The sequence below is a fragment of the Bos javanicus genome, chromosome 1 (genome assembly GCF_032452875.1).
Source record: "Bos javanicus breed banteng chromosome 1, ARS-OSU_banteng_1.0, whole genome shotgun sequence".
In the NCBI taxonomy this organism is placed as follows: Eukaryota; Metazoa; Chordata; class Mammalia; order Artiodactyla; family Bovidae; genus Bos; species Bos javanicus.
The window spans coordinates 110,551,157-110,565,729 of NC_083868.1; the positions used below are offsets into that span (position 1 = coordinate 110,551,157).

General features: G+C 37.4%; 1 protein-coding gene across 3 annotated transcripts in view; it reads right to left on the minus strand.

Annotated features, from left to right (window-relative positions):
• LEKR1 (leucine, glutamate and lysine rich 1) overlaps positions 1–14,573 on the minus strand; it is a 214,911-nt gene that overhangs the window by 32,176 nt on the left and 168,162 nt on the right. For all 3 annotated transcript variants that reach the window (XM_061417727.1, XM_061417712.1, XM_061417718.1), the window contains one exon: positions 7,686–7,779. In XM_061417727.1, coding sequence (XP_061273711.1) covers positions 7,686–7,779 — 94 coding nt within the window. The remainder of the gene's footprint in view (positions 1–7,685; positions 7,780–14,573) is intronic.

Sequence of the window (14,573 nt, forward strand, 5' to 3'; positions counted from 1 at the left end):
ATATTTCTTAAGAATAAACTATTTTACTATTTTCCATAGTATATATCCTTAATGGTTTTTCTGGGTATTGAGAGAGAGCTATTGACATCTCTGACTCTAAAGATTTGTCTATTTCTCCTTGCAGTTCTATCACTTTTTGCTTAATTTTTAAAGTTCTGTTTCTAGGTGAAAAAATGTTTAGGGTTAAATGTCCTCTTGGTGAACCAACCCCTTTATCATTATGAAATGACTTTCTTTATCTTTGGTAATATTCTAAATACTCTGGTTTCTTTCTCTGAACTCTATTTTGATTATAATGTAGCAACTCTAGCTTCTTTTTCAATCCATTACTTTTAGCCTCTTTGTTAAAATATTTCTTTATATAAAAATACATTTCTTATAGGCAACATATAGTAGAATCTTGCATTTTTATCCAACATGACAATCTGTCTTTTAATGGGGATATTTAGATGAGGGCTTGGCAAACTATGGCCCAAGACTAAACTTCAGCCATGCCCATTCATTTGCATATCATCTCTGGCTGCTTTTAAGCTACAGGGGCAGAGTGGAGTGGTTGCAACAGAGACTGTATGGTCCAGAAACCAAAAATATTTACTAATTGGACCTTTAATAGAAAAAGTTTGCTGATCTCTGGTTTAGAGCATTTATATTTAATTTGATTATTGATGTGACTAGCTTTAAATCTGTCTTGCTATGTGCTTTCTATTTGACCCATCTCATTGTTTTTCCCTCTTTTTCTGTCTTCTTTTGCATTATTTTAAAATTCAATTTCCAATCCTTTGCTAGTTTATTAGCTATAACTCTTTGTTCTTCTATTTTTGTAATTGGTTTAGAGTTTACAGAATATATTTTTAACTTTATGCAGTCTATCTTCTAGTGATATATCACTTTATATATTGTATAAGAATCTAAATATTCTCGCTACCAAAGCAACAAAGATAATTGTGTGAAGAATGTGTTAACTAATCTTATTGTGGTAATTATTTTGCTATATATATATGTATGTATGTGTGTGTGTGAGAGAGATCATCATGTTGTACATCATGAACTTACACAGTGTCACATGTCAGTTATATCTCTATAAAGCTGGGGGAAAGGGGGAGCTGTGGTGGTTTGGTTAGAGGATATAACTAGAATGAAAGGATCCCTTCCTCCTTTCCTTAGATCTTCTGCCATTGTTCCCTACTCACCAATCCCAATCAAGAGTTAGAGGGTCCAGGAACTACTACTCTCATCCATTCAATTCAGGCTTTGGGGATAGAAAGCAGGGTTTCAAGGGTGCAGAGTGGGCCTAGGGGGGCAAAATGAAAGGAATCTGATTCAACCCATGCAGCACGTGGAGAAATTCTCAGAGAGAAGGGTAATCTGCCAGGAAGATACCCCAGAAGGATCCACTGTACTTCCCAGCTCATTGTCAGTTTGCTCACCTGTTGCCCTATCTCTTGGCCCATCTCTTACCTGAGAACTTCAGGGGATATTTGTTTATATTTTCCTTTTTTGTAGTGATTCATTCTTCTCCTACTATCAGTCAATATGACTGAGTGGGATTCTGTCTTGCCAAGGATGAGCACATGACCCAGGCCTGAGTGAACCAATATACCCAGTCTTGCCAGCTGTCATGGTTGGTCCAAGACTGAGCGCATGGTTCAGTTAGAATCTGACAGCCACAGTCAGTCTCTTGCTAAGAATGTAGAAAAGTGATGGGAAACATTGCTGCTCCCTTTTTGCCATCAGGAGGGACAACCCTGAGTCTGAAAAAGAAGCCAATCTGGCAGAAAACCAGCTTGAGAGCCCTGAATCCAGCTGTGCCTAAAGGTAGCTCACCACTGAACAGTTAAAGACAGCCCATAAATTATATTTCTCACTTAAAGAATCTTACAACAGCATACTTCATCTCTCCCTTCCAAGCTATTGTGGTATTGTCATATATTTTGCTTCTACATGCTATAGATGTCATAATAGATTATTAGTTTTAAAAAACAGTCAATTATAAAGAAATTTAAATGATAAAAATATCATACTTATTCACATTGCTACCATTTCTGGTGTTCTGCATTCTTTTGTATAGATCCCTATTTCCATCTGGTATAATTTTCCTTCTGAATAAAGGACTTTCAACATTTCTTATAGTGTGGGTGTACTGGTGATACATTTTTTTCAGCTTTTTCATTCTGAAAGACCTTTCTTTTACCCTCATGTTTTGAAAAATGTTTTCACTTTGTATAGAATTTCTAAGTTAGCAGCTCCCACTGCCACCCCCTCACCCCTGCCCAACCCTTCTTTCAGTACTTTCAGCCCCACTATCTTCTTGCTTACATTGTTTATGATTTTTAGAAAATCTGCTCTCATCCTTATCTTTGTTCCTCTATATATGTCTTTTATTTTCTAGTTGCTTTTAAGATTTTTTAATTGACATTTTTGAGCAATTGGATTATAATGTCTCTTGGTGTGCTTGAGCTTTATTGAGCTCCTTGAATCTGTGGGTTTATAGTTCTCATTAAACTTTAAGTTTTTAGCCACTATTGCTTCAAATATTTCTTCTGTCCTCTCTTTCCTGTCCTATGGGGAGTCCAATTATACATATATTAGGCCACTTGAATTTGTTTCACAGCTCACTGGTGCTCTTTGTTTGTTTGTTCTGAGTCTCTTTTATCTCATTGTATAGCTTCTATTGCTGTGTCTTCAGGTTCATTAAACTTTTCTTCTGGAATGTTTAATTTTCCATTAATCCCATCCAGTATATTTTTCATTTCAGATATTGTAATTTTCATCTCTATAAATTCAGTTTAGATCTTTTTTATATCTTCTACAGCTCTTTTTAGCATGGTCAATTTTTCCTCTAGTTTTTGGACATAAAGAATACAGTTGTTATACCTGTTTTAATGTCCTTGTCTGATAATTCTAACATCTGTGTCTTTCTGAGTCAGTTTTTATTTGTTGATTTTTCTTTTCACTATGAGTTCTATTTTCCTATTCCCATGCATGGCAATTTTTTCATTGGCTGCATTGTGAATTTTGCTGGATATTTTTGTATTCTTATAAATAATCTTGAATTCTTTTCTGGGAGCAGTTAAGTTTCTTGGAATCAGTCTGATATTTTTTAAGGTCTTCCTTTTAAAATTTGTTAGGCAGGACCAGCTCAGCATTTAGTCCAGGGCTAATTATTCCCTACAATTCATGCAAGACCCTTCTGAGAACTTTACCCAGTCCCCTGTGAATTGTTGCCTTTCCAGTCTGGCTGGTGAGAACAGACATTATTATTGACCTCATGTAAGTATTTGGTACTCTTATCTCTAATCCTTTCAGATCCATCTCCCTGGCTGTAGGTAGTTTCCCCATATATATGCACGGGTCACATATACTTAATGGGGATTCTTTGCAGATATCCAACATTCTTTCTCTGGGCAGCTCTCTTCTGAGAATACTCAACTGTGAATTCTAGCCACACAGATCTCCCTGGACTCTTAGCAAAGTCTCCTCAACTCAGAATCTGCCAAACTCTACCTGGATTCCCACTCCCTTTACCATAGCCTTAAATCTATTTCAAGGTACTAAGTCAGAGTAGTGATAAGGGTTACCTTGTCTGTCTCTTATCTCTAGGAATCACTGTCCTTCACTGCCTGATGTCCAGAGTCTTGAAACCATTGTTTTCTATCTTTTCTCCAGTGTTTTAGTTGTTTCAGAAAGGAGGGTAAATCTGGTTCCTATTAGTCCACCTAAGTCAAATACAGACATGTTGGACTTTGTGTTTAGCTCTCAGTTTTTGAAGGTGGAGGGGTTGTATCACTTCTCAATTCCTGGCTATATAAACTTGGCAAATTATCTAACTTCTCCGAGTCTTATTTTTTTCTATGTGCAAATGGGAATAATAATGTTAGAGTGATTAAGATTACATTGATGAAAAGCATTCAGCACAAGGCTTGACATATAGTAAACATGTTAATAATGGAGACTATATTTATTATCTAGATTAAGGGTTTAAATCAGATGATCTTTGCAGGCTATTCTGATTTAAATCTTATGATTTTATTAATTCAATTTTGGAAATTATTAATACGTCGCACAATTTAAAAAATTAAAGTGTACCCTCAATATTCATTTTAGCCATACATTTATTATACATAAAGGAAAATTGATATTTTTAAAAGGACAACTTTATTCCTATAAAATTTTATTTTATAACTTGTTTCTTATAAATTTGATTAACAGTACACTGAAATACATTAGGAATTACTAGGTCATTTGTCTCTTCTATTTTAAAGAAGAATTTGAGATTTTCTTTGCCTCCCCCTTTAAAGTTGGAATTGATTATTTCTGGAAGTAAACTTGTTCTCCCATTCATTTAGTGAGGAAGTAAGGTTTTCTTTGTTTTAATTATTGGTTTCTACAAGCTGTATGTACTGTTTAAAATGAGATGATTAGTATAATTTAAAATGCCCCATAATGTGATGTTTTAGTAATAATCCAAAAAAATATTTGATTGGAATTTGTTTAGGGCACTACAAAGTGATAGGCAGTAAATGACCATCACTTATTGTAAGCAGTCTGGCTGTAGGACATTTTTTAATTACAACATTTTAACTGAAAAGTACCAACACTGCATTTGGAGCCAATTTAAAATGTTCAGCCTGCACATTAATTTGCTTTCTTCACTTAAAAGCAATACTTGAAATAAACAAAAATCCATGACAATTAGTAAATACTCGGTTATTTTAAAATGTGCCATCCTTGTTGCATAGCAACTATTGATTCTATTATGTGCTTTTTACATACTCTAAAATAATTAAGCACAGACATAAATTGCTATCTACTTGTTTTTGAATGTTAAAAGCATTTAAGTTATGAAGTTTATTCTAATATGTGTATTATATATTTGTAAAGGGAACATTTCATTCCTACGCAAAGGCACAGTGACCCAAGAAAGAGATGACAATGTCATATTAGTGATTCTTCTTTCTCATGAGAGGACTTTCAGGGAACTTTTTATTCATAGTCTCGATAACTAACTCAGCCAAGGATAATTATCATTCATTGGCTTTACTGGTCTGGATCTTGATTTACTGCTAAACTAAATGATAAAATTTATTAACAAAAAGTCATGTCCTCTCAAAAAATGAAATATCCATTTATATTATAGAAAATTATATGAGCCAAATACATCTATGATGTAATTAATTTATTAGAAAGATATCCATGATCTTAATAAGAACTTAGAGAATCTTATATAGATTTATTTTCATCAACAAATTAACTTAGCATAAAGCAAGAGCATACACTTATATCAGATCAGATCAGTCGCTCAGTCGTGTTCGACTCTTTGCGACCCCATGAATCGCAGCACACCAGGCCACCCTGTACACTTATATGGTCAGATGCTAACACTAACTTGGTCTACGTGCTGTGTTAGCACTTTAGGCACAGGGCACACTGAGCAACAGTACTAGACTGGATGATAAGTGTTGAGACTTCTCCAATGGATTAATATCTGAAGGATGTTGGTGATGTGTGATAATGGAGACGAGGAACTTATACATAAGCAAAGGCAGGAAAGTTCACTCTCTCAGTCGAAGAGGAACTAAGGAGTTTGAGGGAAAGATCTGTGAATCTCTACAGACATTACTTCCATCAGTGAAATTTCTTTCTTTTTTAATGTCTATTTATTTACTTAGCTGTGTGGAGTGTTACTTGTGGCATGAGGGATCTTTTAGTTGTGGCATGCAAACTCTTAGTCGTAGCATGTGGGATCTAGTTCCCTAACCAGGGATCAAACCTGGGCCCCTGAATTGGGAGTGTGAAATCTTAGTCATTGGACTACCAGGGAAGTCTCTATCAGTGAAATTTCTGACTCACAAGATGAGACCAAAAAGAAAAGGATGAAATGTTTATAATATCTCTTTATACATATAGCCAGGGCTTTCCAGGCAGCTCAACGGTAAAGAATCTGCCTGCCAATGCAGGAGATGCAGGTTTGATCCCTGGTTCGGGAAGATCCCCTGGCGGAGGAAATGACAACCCACTCCAGTATTATTGCCTGGAGAATCTCATGGACAGAGGAGTCTGGTGGGTTACAGTCCATGGGGTCACAAAGAGTCAGACATAACTGAGTGACTGAGCATGCACGCATACATATAGTCAAACTACGCTTCAAAGTGTTGTAATTTTCAGTCCCTTAAAGAGTATGAATGAAAGACTGTCTAATGACCTTCATCACAAGACAATACAGAAGCCGTAAAAAATTCTCTCTCATTGCTTTAATTTGAACTTTTTAGATTTTTATTAAAGGTAGGCAGATCATCTTTTCACACATAAACATGGATTGGTAAGGATATGGGAAATGAATAGGAATACATTAGCCAACTGAGTACACTGAGGCTAAAAATAATATTTAAAGAATTAAAGGGGTGTGGTCTTTAGAGAAGGAAGAGAAGAAAAAGCCTATGCCACAAAATAAAATAAGAATGAGATACATAGTCCATATTCTCACATTTTTACTGTTGCCCATATGGAACTGCTGTTGTAGTGATCATCTTTGTTATAGCCCGAGTGTGCTACAACACATTCCCAAACAACAAGGGAAGGGAGATTGACATACACAGGGCCAGACTGGATATGACCAACTGTGTGAAGGCTGGAGACGAAAGTGACAAATTTAGAATTGACCTGAGCCAGCAACAACACCTAGAGGATTTCATTTGTAGATGACAGAGTGGGGGATTCCAGGTGGAGATGTTAGTTTGAAAGTGGCCACTGCTTGTTGCTTAGGGTTACAAGTTATGAGGTCTAGTCACCGAGGAGAAGAATCTAATGATAACCAAACAGTCTGTCAGGACTTCAGTCAAGTTATCTGAATTTCAGTAGCCAGCTCTAGTTCTGATGCACATGTGAGACATAATCAGAAAAACGAGACAGAAGGCTAGAGCTAGGATTAGGTACTGGTAGGGGAAGAGACACAGCTGGTTGCAAAGGTTTCAGCACAGTATACATGATAAAGCTGAGGGATCAGTCAAAAAATATCTGTAGTTTATAACAGGGAGATGATGTCTAGCCTTAATGACTAGAGCTGTGCAAGGCCTGAGAAAGCAGAGGCTAAGAATTTTAAAAGTATAATTTGTATTCTTTAAAGTTATGAAAGAAATATATATTCACTGCTGAAAATTTGAAAATATAGAAAACTCTGAAGACAAAAATCAATGAAAAAGTTTTTCATACTATAAAAGCAAACATTTTCTCTGTAAATAGTGAGCTAAATACTTACTTCACTGCCAAAAGTTCATAACTGAATATTTTTAAGTCATTTTTCATTCTCTTTTATTATCTTCTTAAAGGCAGGAACTGTAAGAATGAATTAATGTTCCCCTGTTTTTAAGGATATGGTCAAATGCAGATTCTGTCATTTTATGGGGAAAAACAGTAAATATTCAAAAGTAAAAATTATGCTTTTACATGAGAATGAAAAGCTATCTTAAACTATTAAGGTTTCAAATTCTATTTTTACCTTTTAATTTCCTATTTGTCTAATATTTTGGAAAAAACATATGTCATAAGCATGTTTGATCTAGGAAGCTCCAGAAGGAACCAAAGGTGTGCATAGAAACAAAGAAACCTATTTGAAGTAGTCTGGCAAACGGACAGAATTTTTAAAAAGCAAATAAGACACATACTGCTGAAAGTCACATTTTCGTTACCTTCTCCCTCCAGTTATCATCGTTCAGCAGCTTCTGTCTAAGGGTTTCTTGCAGCTGCTCGATGCTTTTCTGATGTGAAATCAGCATCAACTCCCTGAAAACCGTAAACACGACAAATGAGTCAAGACACACCCATAACACTCTTCCTAAATTACAATTCCTGGCTCTAGAAATTATTTCACAACTCAATCTGTATATTCTTCCCCTTAGAAAAAAACATATGATATTTCATACCATTTTAACTGTTAATAGCAATTTTAAAACACTGGCAACAAGGTCAGGCTTAATTTTTGCTTAATAAGTATTATTATTATTTTTATATGAAACAGTAACAACATATGTAGAGTCACAAATATAATAAAATACTATACATTGTGGTTCCAAAGTTTCTGATTAAATTCTGACACTAGACAATAGATAATATTTTGTTTCTTTAAAAAAGGAAAATATGCTGGGCTGTGCCACAAAATCAGCACATTTGTGGTTTCTGCTAGATTTATTTTCCTTTCATTTATCTCAAATGCTAATAGGAACAAACCAAATTAAGTAAAGGGTAATGTCTGAGATGTAGCATAATACAAAACATAATAGAAAATAGGAGAGAAAACACAAAGAACATTTTAATCTTTTAATCCAGGTAATTGGCTCTTAAAGCTAAGTTTGTGACCCTCTGAGTGGAAGCAAGTGCGAGAGATTTATGAGAACAGTCACAGAGGTACTGAAATTAAGCCTTTAAATACTATACTTCAGTTCAGTCGCTCAGTCGTGTCCGACTCTTTGTGACTCCATGGACGGCAGCACACCAGGCTTCCCTGTCCATCACCAGCTCCTGGAGCTTGCCCAAACTCATGTCCATTGTGTTGGTGATGCCATCTAACCATCTCATCCTCTGTCGTCCCCTTCTCCTCCTGTCTTCAATCTTTCCCAGAATCAGGGTCCTTTCTAATGACTCAGTTCTTCACATCAGGTGGCTGAAGTATTGGAGTTTCAGCTTCAGCATCAGTCCTTCCAATGAATATTCAGGACTGATTTCCTTTAGGATGGACTGGTTGGATCTCCTTGCAGTCCAAGGGACTCTCAAGAGTCTTCTCAAAACCTGTGGTGGATTCATTTTCATATTTGGCAAAAGTAATACAATTATGTAAAGTTTAAAAATAAAATAAAATTTAAAAAAAAGCATCAATTCTTTGGCACTCAGCTTTCTTTATAGTCCAACTCTCACATCCATACATGACTACTGGGTAGACCATAGCTTTGACTAGATGGACCTTTGTTGGCAAAGTAATGTCTCAGCTTTTTAATATGCTGTCTAGGTAGGTCATAGCTTTGCTTCCAAGAAGAAAATGTGCTTTTAATTTCATGGCTGCAGTCACCATCTGCAGTGATTTTGGAGCCCCAAAGAATAAAATCTCTCACTGTTTCCATTGTTTCCACACCTATTTGCCATGAAGTAATGGGGAAACAGTGGAAACAGTGTCAGGCTTTATTTTTTTGGGCTCCAAGATTACTGCAGATGGTGACTGCACCCATGATTTTAAAAGACACTTACTCCTTGGAAGGAAAGCTATGACCAACCTAGATAGCATATTCAAAAGCAGAGACATTACTTTGCCAACAAAGGTCCGTCTAGTCAAGGCTATGGTTTTTCCAGTGGTCATGTATGGATGTGAGAGTTGGACTATAAAGAAAGCTGAGCACCAAAGAATTGATGCTTTTGAACTGAGGTGTTGGAGAAGACTCTTGAGAGTCCCTTGGACTGCAAGGAGATCCAATCAGTCCATCCTAAAGGAGATCAGTCCTGGGTGTTCATTGGAAGGACTGATGCTAAAGCTGAAACTCCAATACTTTGGTCACCTCATGCGAAGAGTTGACTCATTGGGAAAGACCCTGATGCTGGGAGGGACTGGGGGCAGGAGGAGAAGGGGACAACAGAGGATGAGATGGCTGGATGGCATCACCAACTCGATGGACATGAGTTTGGGTAAACTCCGGAAGTTGGTGATGGACAGGGAGGCCTGGCATGCTGCGATTCATGGGGTCGCAGAGTCGGACACAACTGAGCAACTGAACTGAACTGAACTGAACTGCTGGGACCAGATGCCATGATCTTAGTTTTTTGAACATTGAGTTTTAAGCCAGTTTTTTCACTCTCCTCTTTCGCTTTCATCAAGAGGCTCTTTTGTTCTTCTTTGGTTTCTGCCATAAGGGTGGTGTTATCTGCATATCTGAGGTTATTGATATTTCTCCTGGCAATTTTGATTCTAGCTTGTGCTTCATGCAGTCCAGCATTTCACATGATGTACTCTGCATATAAGTTAAATACGCAGGGTCACAATATACAACCTTGACATACTCCTTTCCCGATCTGGAACCAGTCTGTTGTTCCATGTCCAGTTCTAACTGTTGCTTCTTGACCTGCATACAGATTTCTCAGGGGGCAGGTCAGGTGGTCTGGTATTCCCATCTCTTTAAGAATTTTCCACAGTTTGTTGTGATTCACGCAGTCTTTGGCATAGTCAATAAAGCAAATTAGATGTTTTTGTGGAACTCTCTTGTTTTTTTGATGATCCAGCCCCACTGTGGCTCAGCTGGTAAAGAATCTACCCACAGTGCAGGAGACCTGGCTTCAATTCCTGGGTTGGGAAGATCCCCCGGAGAAAGGAAAGGCTACTCACTCCCAGTATTTAATACTACACCACAAGTTGTGGCAAAAGCATGCCTTTCAGTCAGGGAGTCCCACACCCCCTTCTATAATCACCATAACCTTTCTTATTTTCTGTGTAAGTGATTCTTCTCCATTGCTTATTCCTCTTTATAATCCCTTTGCTTTTCATCATCATCCTCTTTCTCAGATTTGTGACTTTCATTTATAACTTCCTGTTAAACATCTCCACTCTGATGAGCCATTAACACTAAAGAGTCCACATGTCAAAAAAGAAATTCAACTTCATCTTCCACAATGTTGCCTTTCTTTTGGACTCTGAAAGCTTCAACAATCAAAATCTTTAGCAAGAAATCCCTGAGTCATCGCTGACTCTTCCTTCTTCTTGTTTTACCGCATCCATTCAGTGTGTATGTGTGTGTGTGTTAGCTGCTCAGTCACATCTGACTCTTTGCAACGCCATGGACTATAACCCACCAGGCTACCCTGCCCATGGGATTCTCCAGGCAAGAATACTGGAGTGGGTAGCCATTCCCTTCTCCAGGGATCTTCCTGACCCAGGGATTGAATCCCAGTCTCCTGCACTGCAGGCAGACTCTTTACCATCTGAGCCACCAGGGAAGCCCTTCCATTCAGTAACAAGTTCTATGTATTCTGCTCCTTGGTGTACCTCAAACTATTTCCTCCCTTCCTTTATGACTACCAACAGTTAAGGTTATTGACTTTATTTCCCACCTAGAGTATTGTGATAGATTGTCAATCTATTGCTTGATCTCTATTCTTGCCTCACTCTTAGAATATTGTTAAACATTTTTTAATAAAAATAGTGCCTACATTTCTGGGCTAGAAAATTTTGAGGTCACAAAGGCAGCTGGACTTGGTAACCAGGATTACAAATATTATTCAAGTGATGATGATTGAAAAGGATAAAACTCCTTAGACTTCTTTTTAGAAATGTGTCAGACTAGGTACCTTGACAACTTTTCTACTGAAAATAAGTAAATGTTTTTTCATTTATTAAAAAAAAAGTCTTAAAATTCATTAGTGACCTGGACAAAAAGTTAGGAAGATGAAGGACACACAAATCAAGAAAAGAACAGGAAAAGGTTATCAGTGGAAAACTAGTGAAATTTGAATAAAGTCTGTAGGTTAGTTAATTGTATTATACCCATATTAATTTCTTAGTTTTTACAGATGTGCCATGGTTATAAAAAATGGGACCAGGAAAGAAATCCTTTTACTGTCTTTGTTAACTTTTCTGTAAATACAAAATTACTCCAAATTTCATTAAAAAAAAATGAAGTGAAAGGAATAACTCCAACAATAAGTTGAGAATTAAAGCCAACTCTCACTTTGAAAGTACTTTCCAAATATGATGTACTTGAGCCTTAAATTTCATAGCCATGAAGGGCACTGGAGTCAGGAGAGAAAGGAAGAGCTTGAGAGGAAACTTATCTGCATAAAATTGTATCTCAAAGAGCAACATATGCAGTATGTCATTTCTGTCATACTGTATGTCAGAATATGAAATTCACACCCAGTATGTACAAAATACAAATAACATCTCTTGTCAAGGAACAAAACCCAAATTTCTAGCTTGAATTTTGTGCTAGATGGAGGGGAAAATACAAATCTCTCACAAGAATTTGTAAATGCAAGCCAATACCAATGCAGGTTTTTATCCTGAACTCACACTACCTGAGTGTCCCAAAAAGCTTCAAATTGAGGAGATATCATAAAATGATGCTAGGATAACCTTGCTTCCAGATGCCTGGTAGGAAAAACACCAACATTTTGGGGAGAAACCAACTTAAATCTGAAACTCAAAGAATTCTTACAGACTAAAATTCAAGACCCATGAGATCATAATTTTAAAACTCACAAATTTATTTTTTTAAAAGCCAGTAAAAGGAGATCAGCCCTGGGTGTTCTTTAGAAGGAATGATGCTAAAGCTGAAACTCCAGTACTTTGGCCACCTCATGCGAAGAGTTGACTCATTGGAAAAGACTCTGATGCTGGGAGGGACTGGGGGTAGAAGGAGAAGGGGACGACAGAGGATGAGATGGCTGGATGGCATCACTGACTCGATGGACGTGAGTCTGAGTGAACTCCGGGAGTTGGTGATGGACAGGGAGCCCTGGTGTGCTGCAATTCATGGGGTCGCAAAGAGTCAGACACGACTGAGCGACTGAACTGAACTGAAGAGGAAGGATGAGCAGACACAAATGATAGCGTAATCAAAGTCACAAATTCTAAAGTATTTTTAGGTATAGAATATAAAATAAGGATATTCAGTATGTTAGAAGAAATGAAAGATTAACTTAAATGACTAATGAAATCTGAAAAGAACCAATTGAATTTGTAGAAATAAAACATAATAATTGAGATGAAAAACACAGTAGATAATCCTATAACAGATTACTCACAGTTAATAAATGAAGTAATAAGCTGAAAAAGAGATTCAAAAAATTATACACAGTGCAGTACAGGAAGTACATCATGTGAAATGCCGGGCTAGATGAAGCACAAGCTGGAATCAAGATTGCTGGGAGAAATATCAATAACCTCAGATATGCAGATGACACCACCCTTGTGGCAGAAAGCAAAGAGGAACTGGGGAATGTCTTGATGAAAGTGAAAAGAGGAGAGTGAAAAAGCTGACTTAAAACTCAACATTCAGAAAACTAAGATTATGGCATCTGGTCCCATCACTTCATGGCAAATAGATGTGGCAACAATGGAAACAGTGAGAGACTTTATTTTTCTGGGCTCCAAAATCACTGCAGATGGTGACTGCAGCCATGAAATTAAAAGTACACTTTCTCCTTGGAAGAAAAGCTATGACCAACCTAGACAGCATATTAAAAAGCAGAGACATTACTTTGCCAACAAAGGTCTGTCTAGTCAAAGCTATGGTTTATCCAGTAGTCATGTATGGATGTGAGAGTTGGACTATAAAAAAAGCTGAGCATTGAAGAATTGATGCTTTTGAACTGTGGTATTTGAGAAGACTCTTGAGAGTCCCTTGGACTCCAAGAAGATCCAACCAGTCCATCAGGAAATCAGTCCTGAATATTCATTGGAAGGACTGATGCTGAAGCTGAAACTCCAATACTTTGGCCACCTGATGTAAGAACTGACTCATTGGAAAAGACCCTGATGCTGGGAAAGATTGAAGGCAGGAGGAGAAGGGGCTGACAGAGGATGAGATGGTTGGATGACATCACCAACTCAATGGACATAAGTTTGAGCAAGGTCCACGAGCTGGTGATGGACAGGGAAGCCTGGCATGCTGCAATTCATGGGGTCGCAAAGAGTCAGACACGACTGAGTGATTGAACTGAACTGAGTACAGGAAGTAAAAAATATGTAAAATAAAAAAGAGCTTGATATGTGGAGGACAAAGTGAAAAGATCTAATATTTATCTATTTTTAATTTCAGAAGCAAAGAGAAAGGGAGAGGAAGGACATTACAACAAACTAGGGAGCCCAAAGGATTCCAAGCAAGATAAATAAAAATAAATCTCATACATGGGACCTGGTAGTGAAAATGAAGAATACTGAAGTTAAAGAGACATCAAAAGAAGATGGAGAGGAAACAAAACATTATCTTCAAAGGAACTCAAACATATTGAAAGCTTACTCTCCAGTAAAAATAAGGAAGGACAAAGACAACAACATTAAAAATCCCATGAGAAAATAACCATCAACCTGAAGTTGGGTACCCAGCAAAACTATCTTTCAGAAAGAGGCTGAAATAAAATATGCTCAGAAAAATAAAATCTTGTGTTTACTGATGGTTAAAGGACTGCTAAAAAATATGCTTTGCAGGAAGGAATATGATTTCAGAAGGAAAGGCAGATGATCAAGAAAAAATGGTGAGCAAAGGAACTGGCAAACATACAGGCAGGGAGGGCTTCTTGTGTGTGTGATCAGGATAGTTGTATAGGGCCTATACTCTGAAGGAGACTGCACTTCAGGTTTAATGCTCTGTGGTCACCATTGAGAAGTTAACTTTATCTTTGAATCTGTGCTTTGTAAGTGAGGTCTGATAGGACAGTCAGGCATGTACTAGGGGCTTGGAATCTTGGCTCACACATAGTCCCACCTCCTGCCATCCTCTGCTTCTAGTGAGAAGCAGGCCTGGGCACAGGCAGGGGAGGGTTGGGTCTGCTAACTGTGTCCCGTTTGCTGAGTCTGGGGCAGGTCCCTGGTGCCTGTGAGA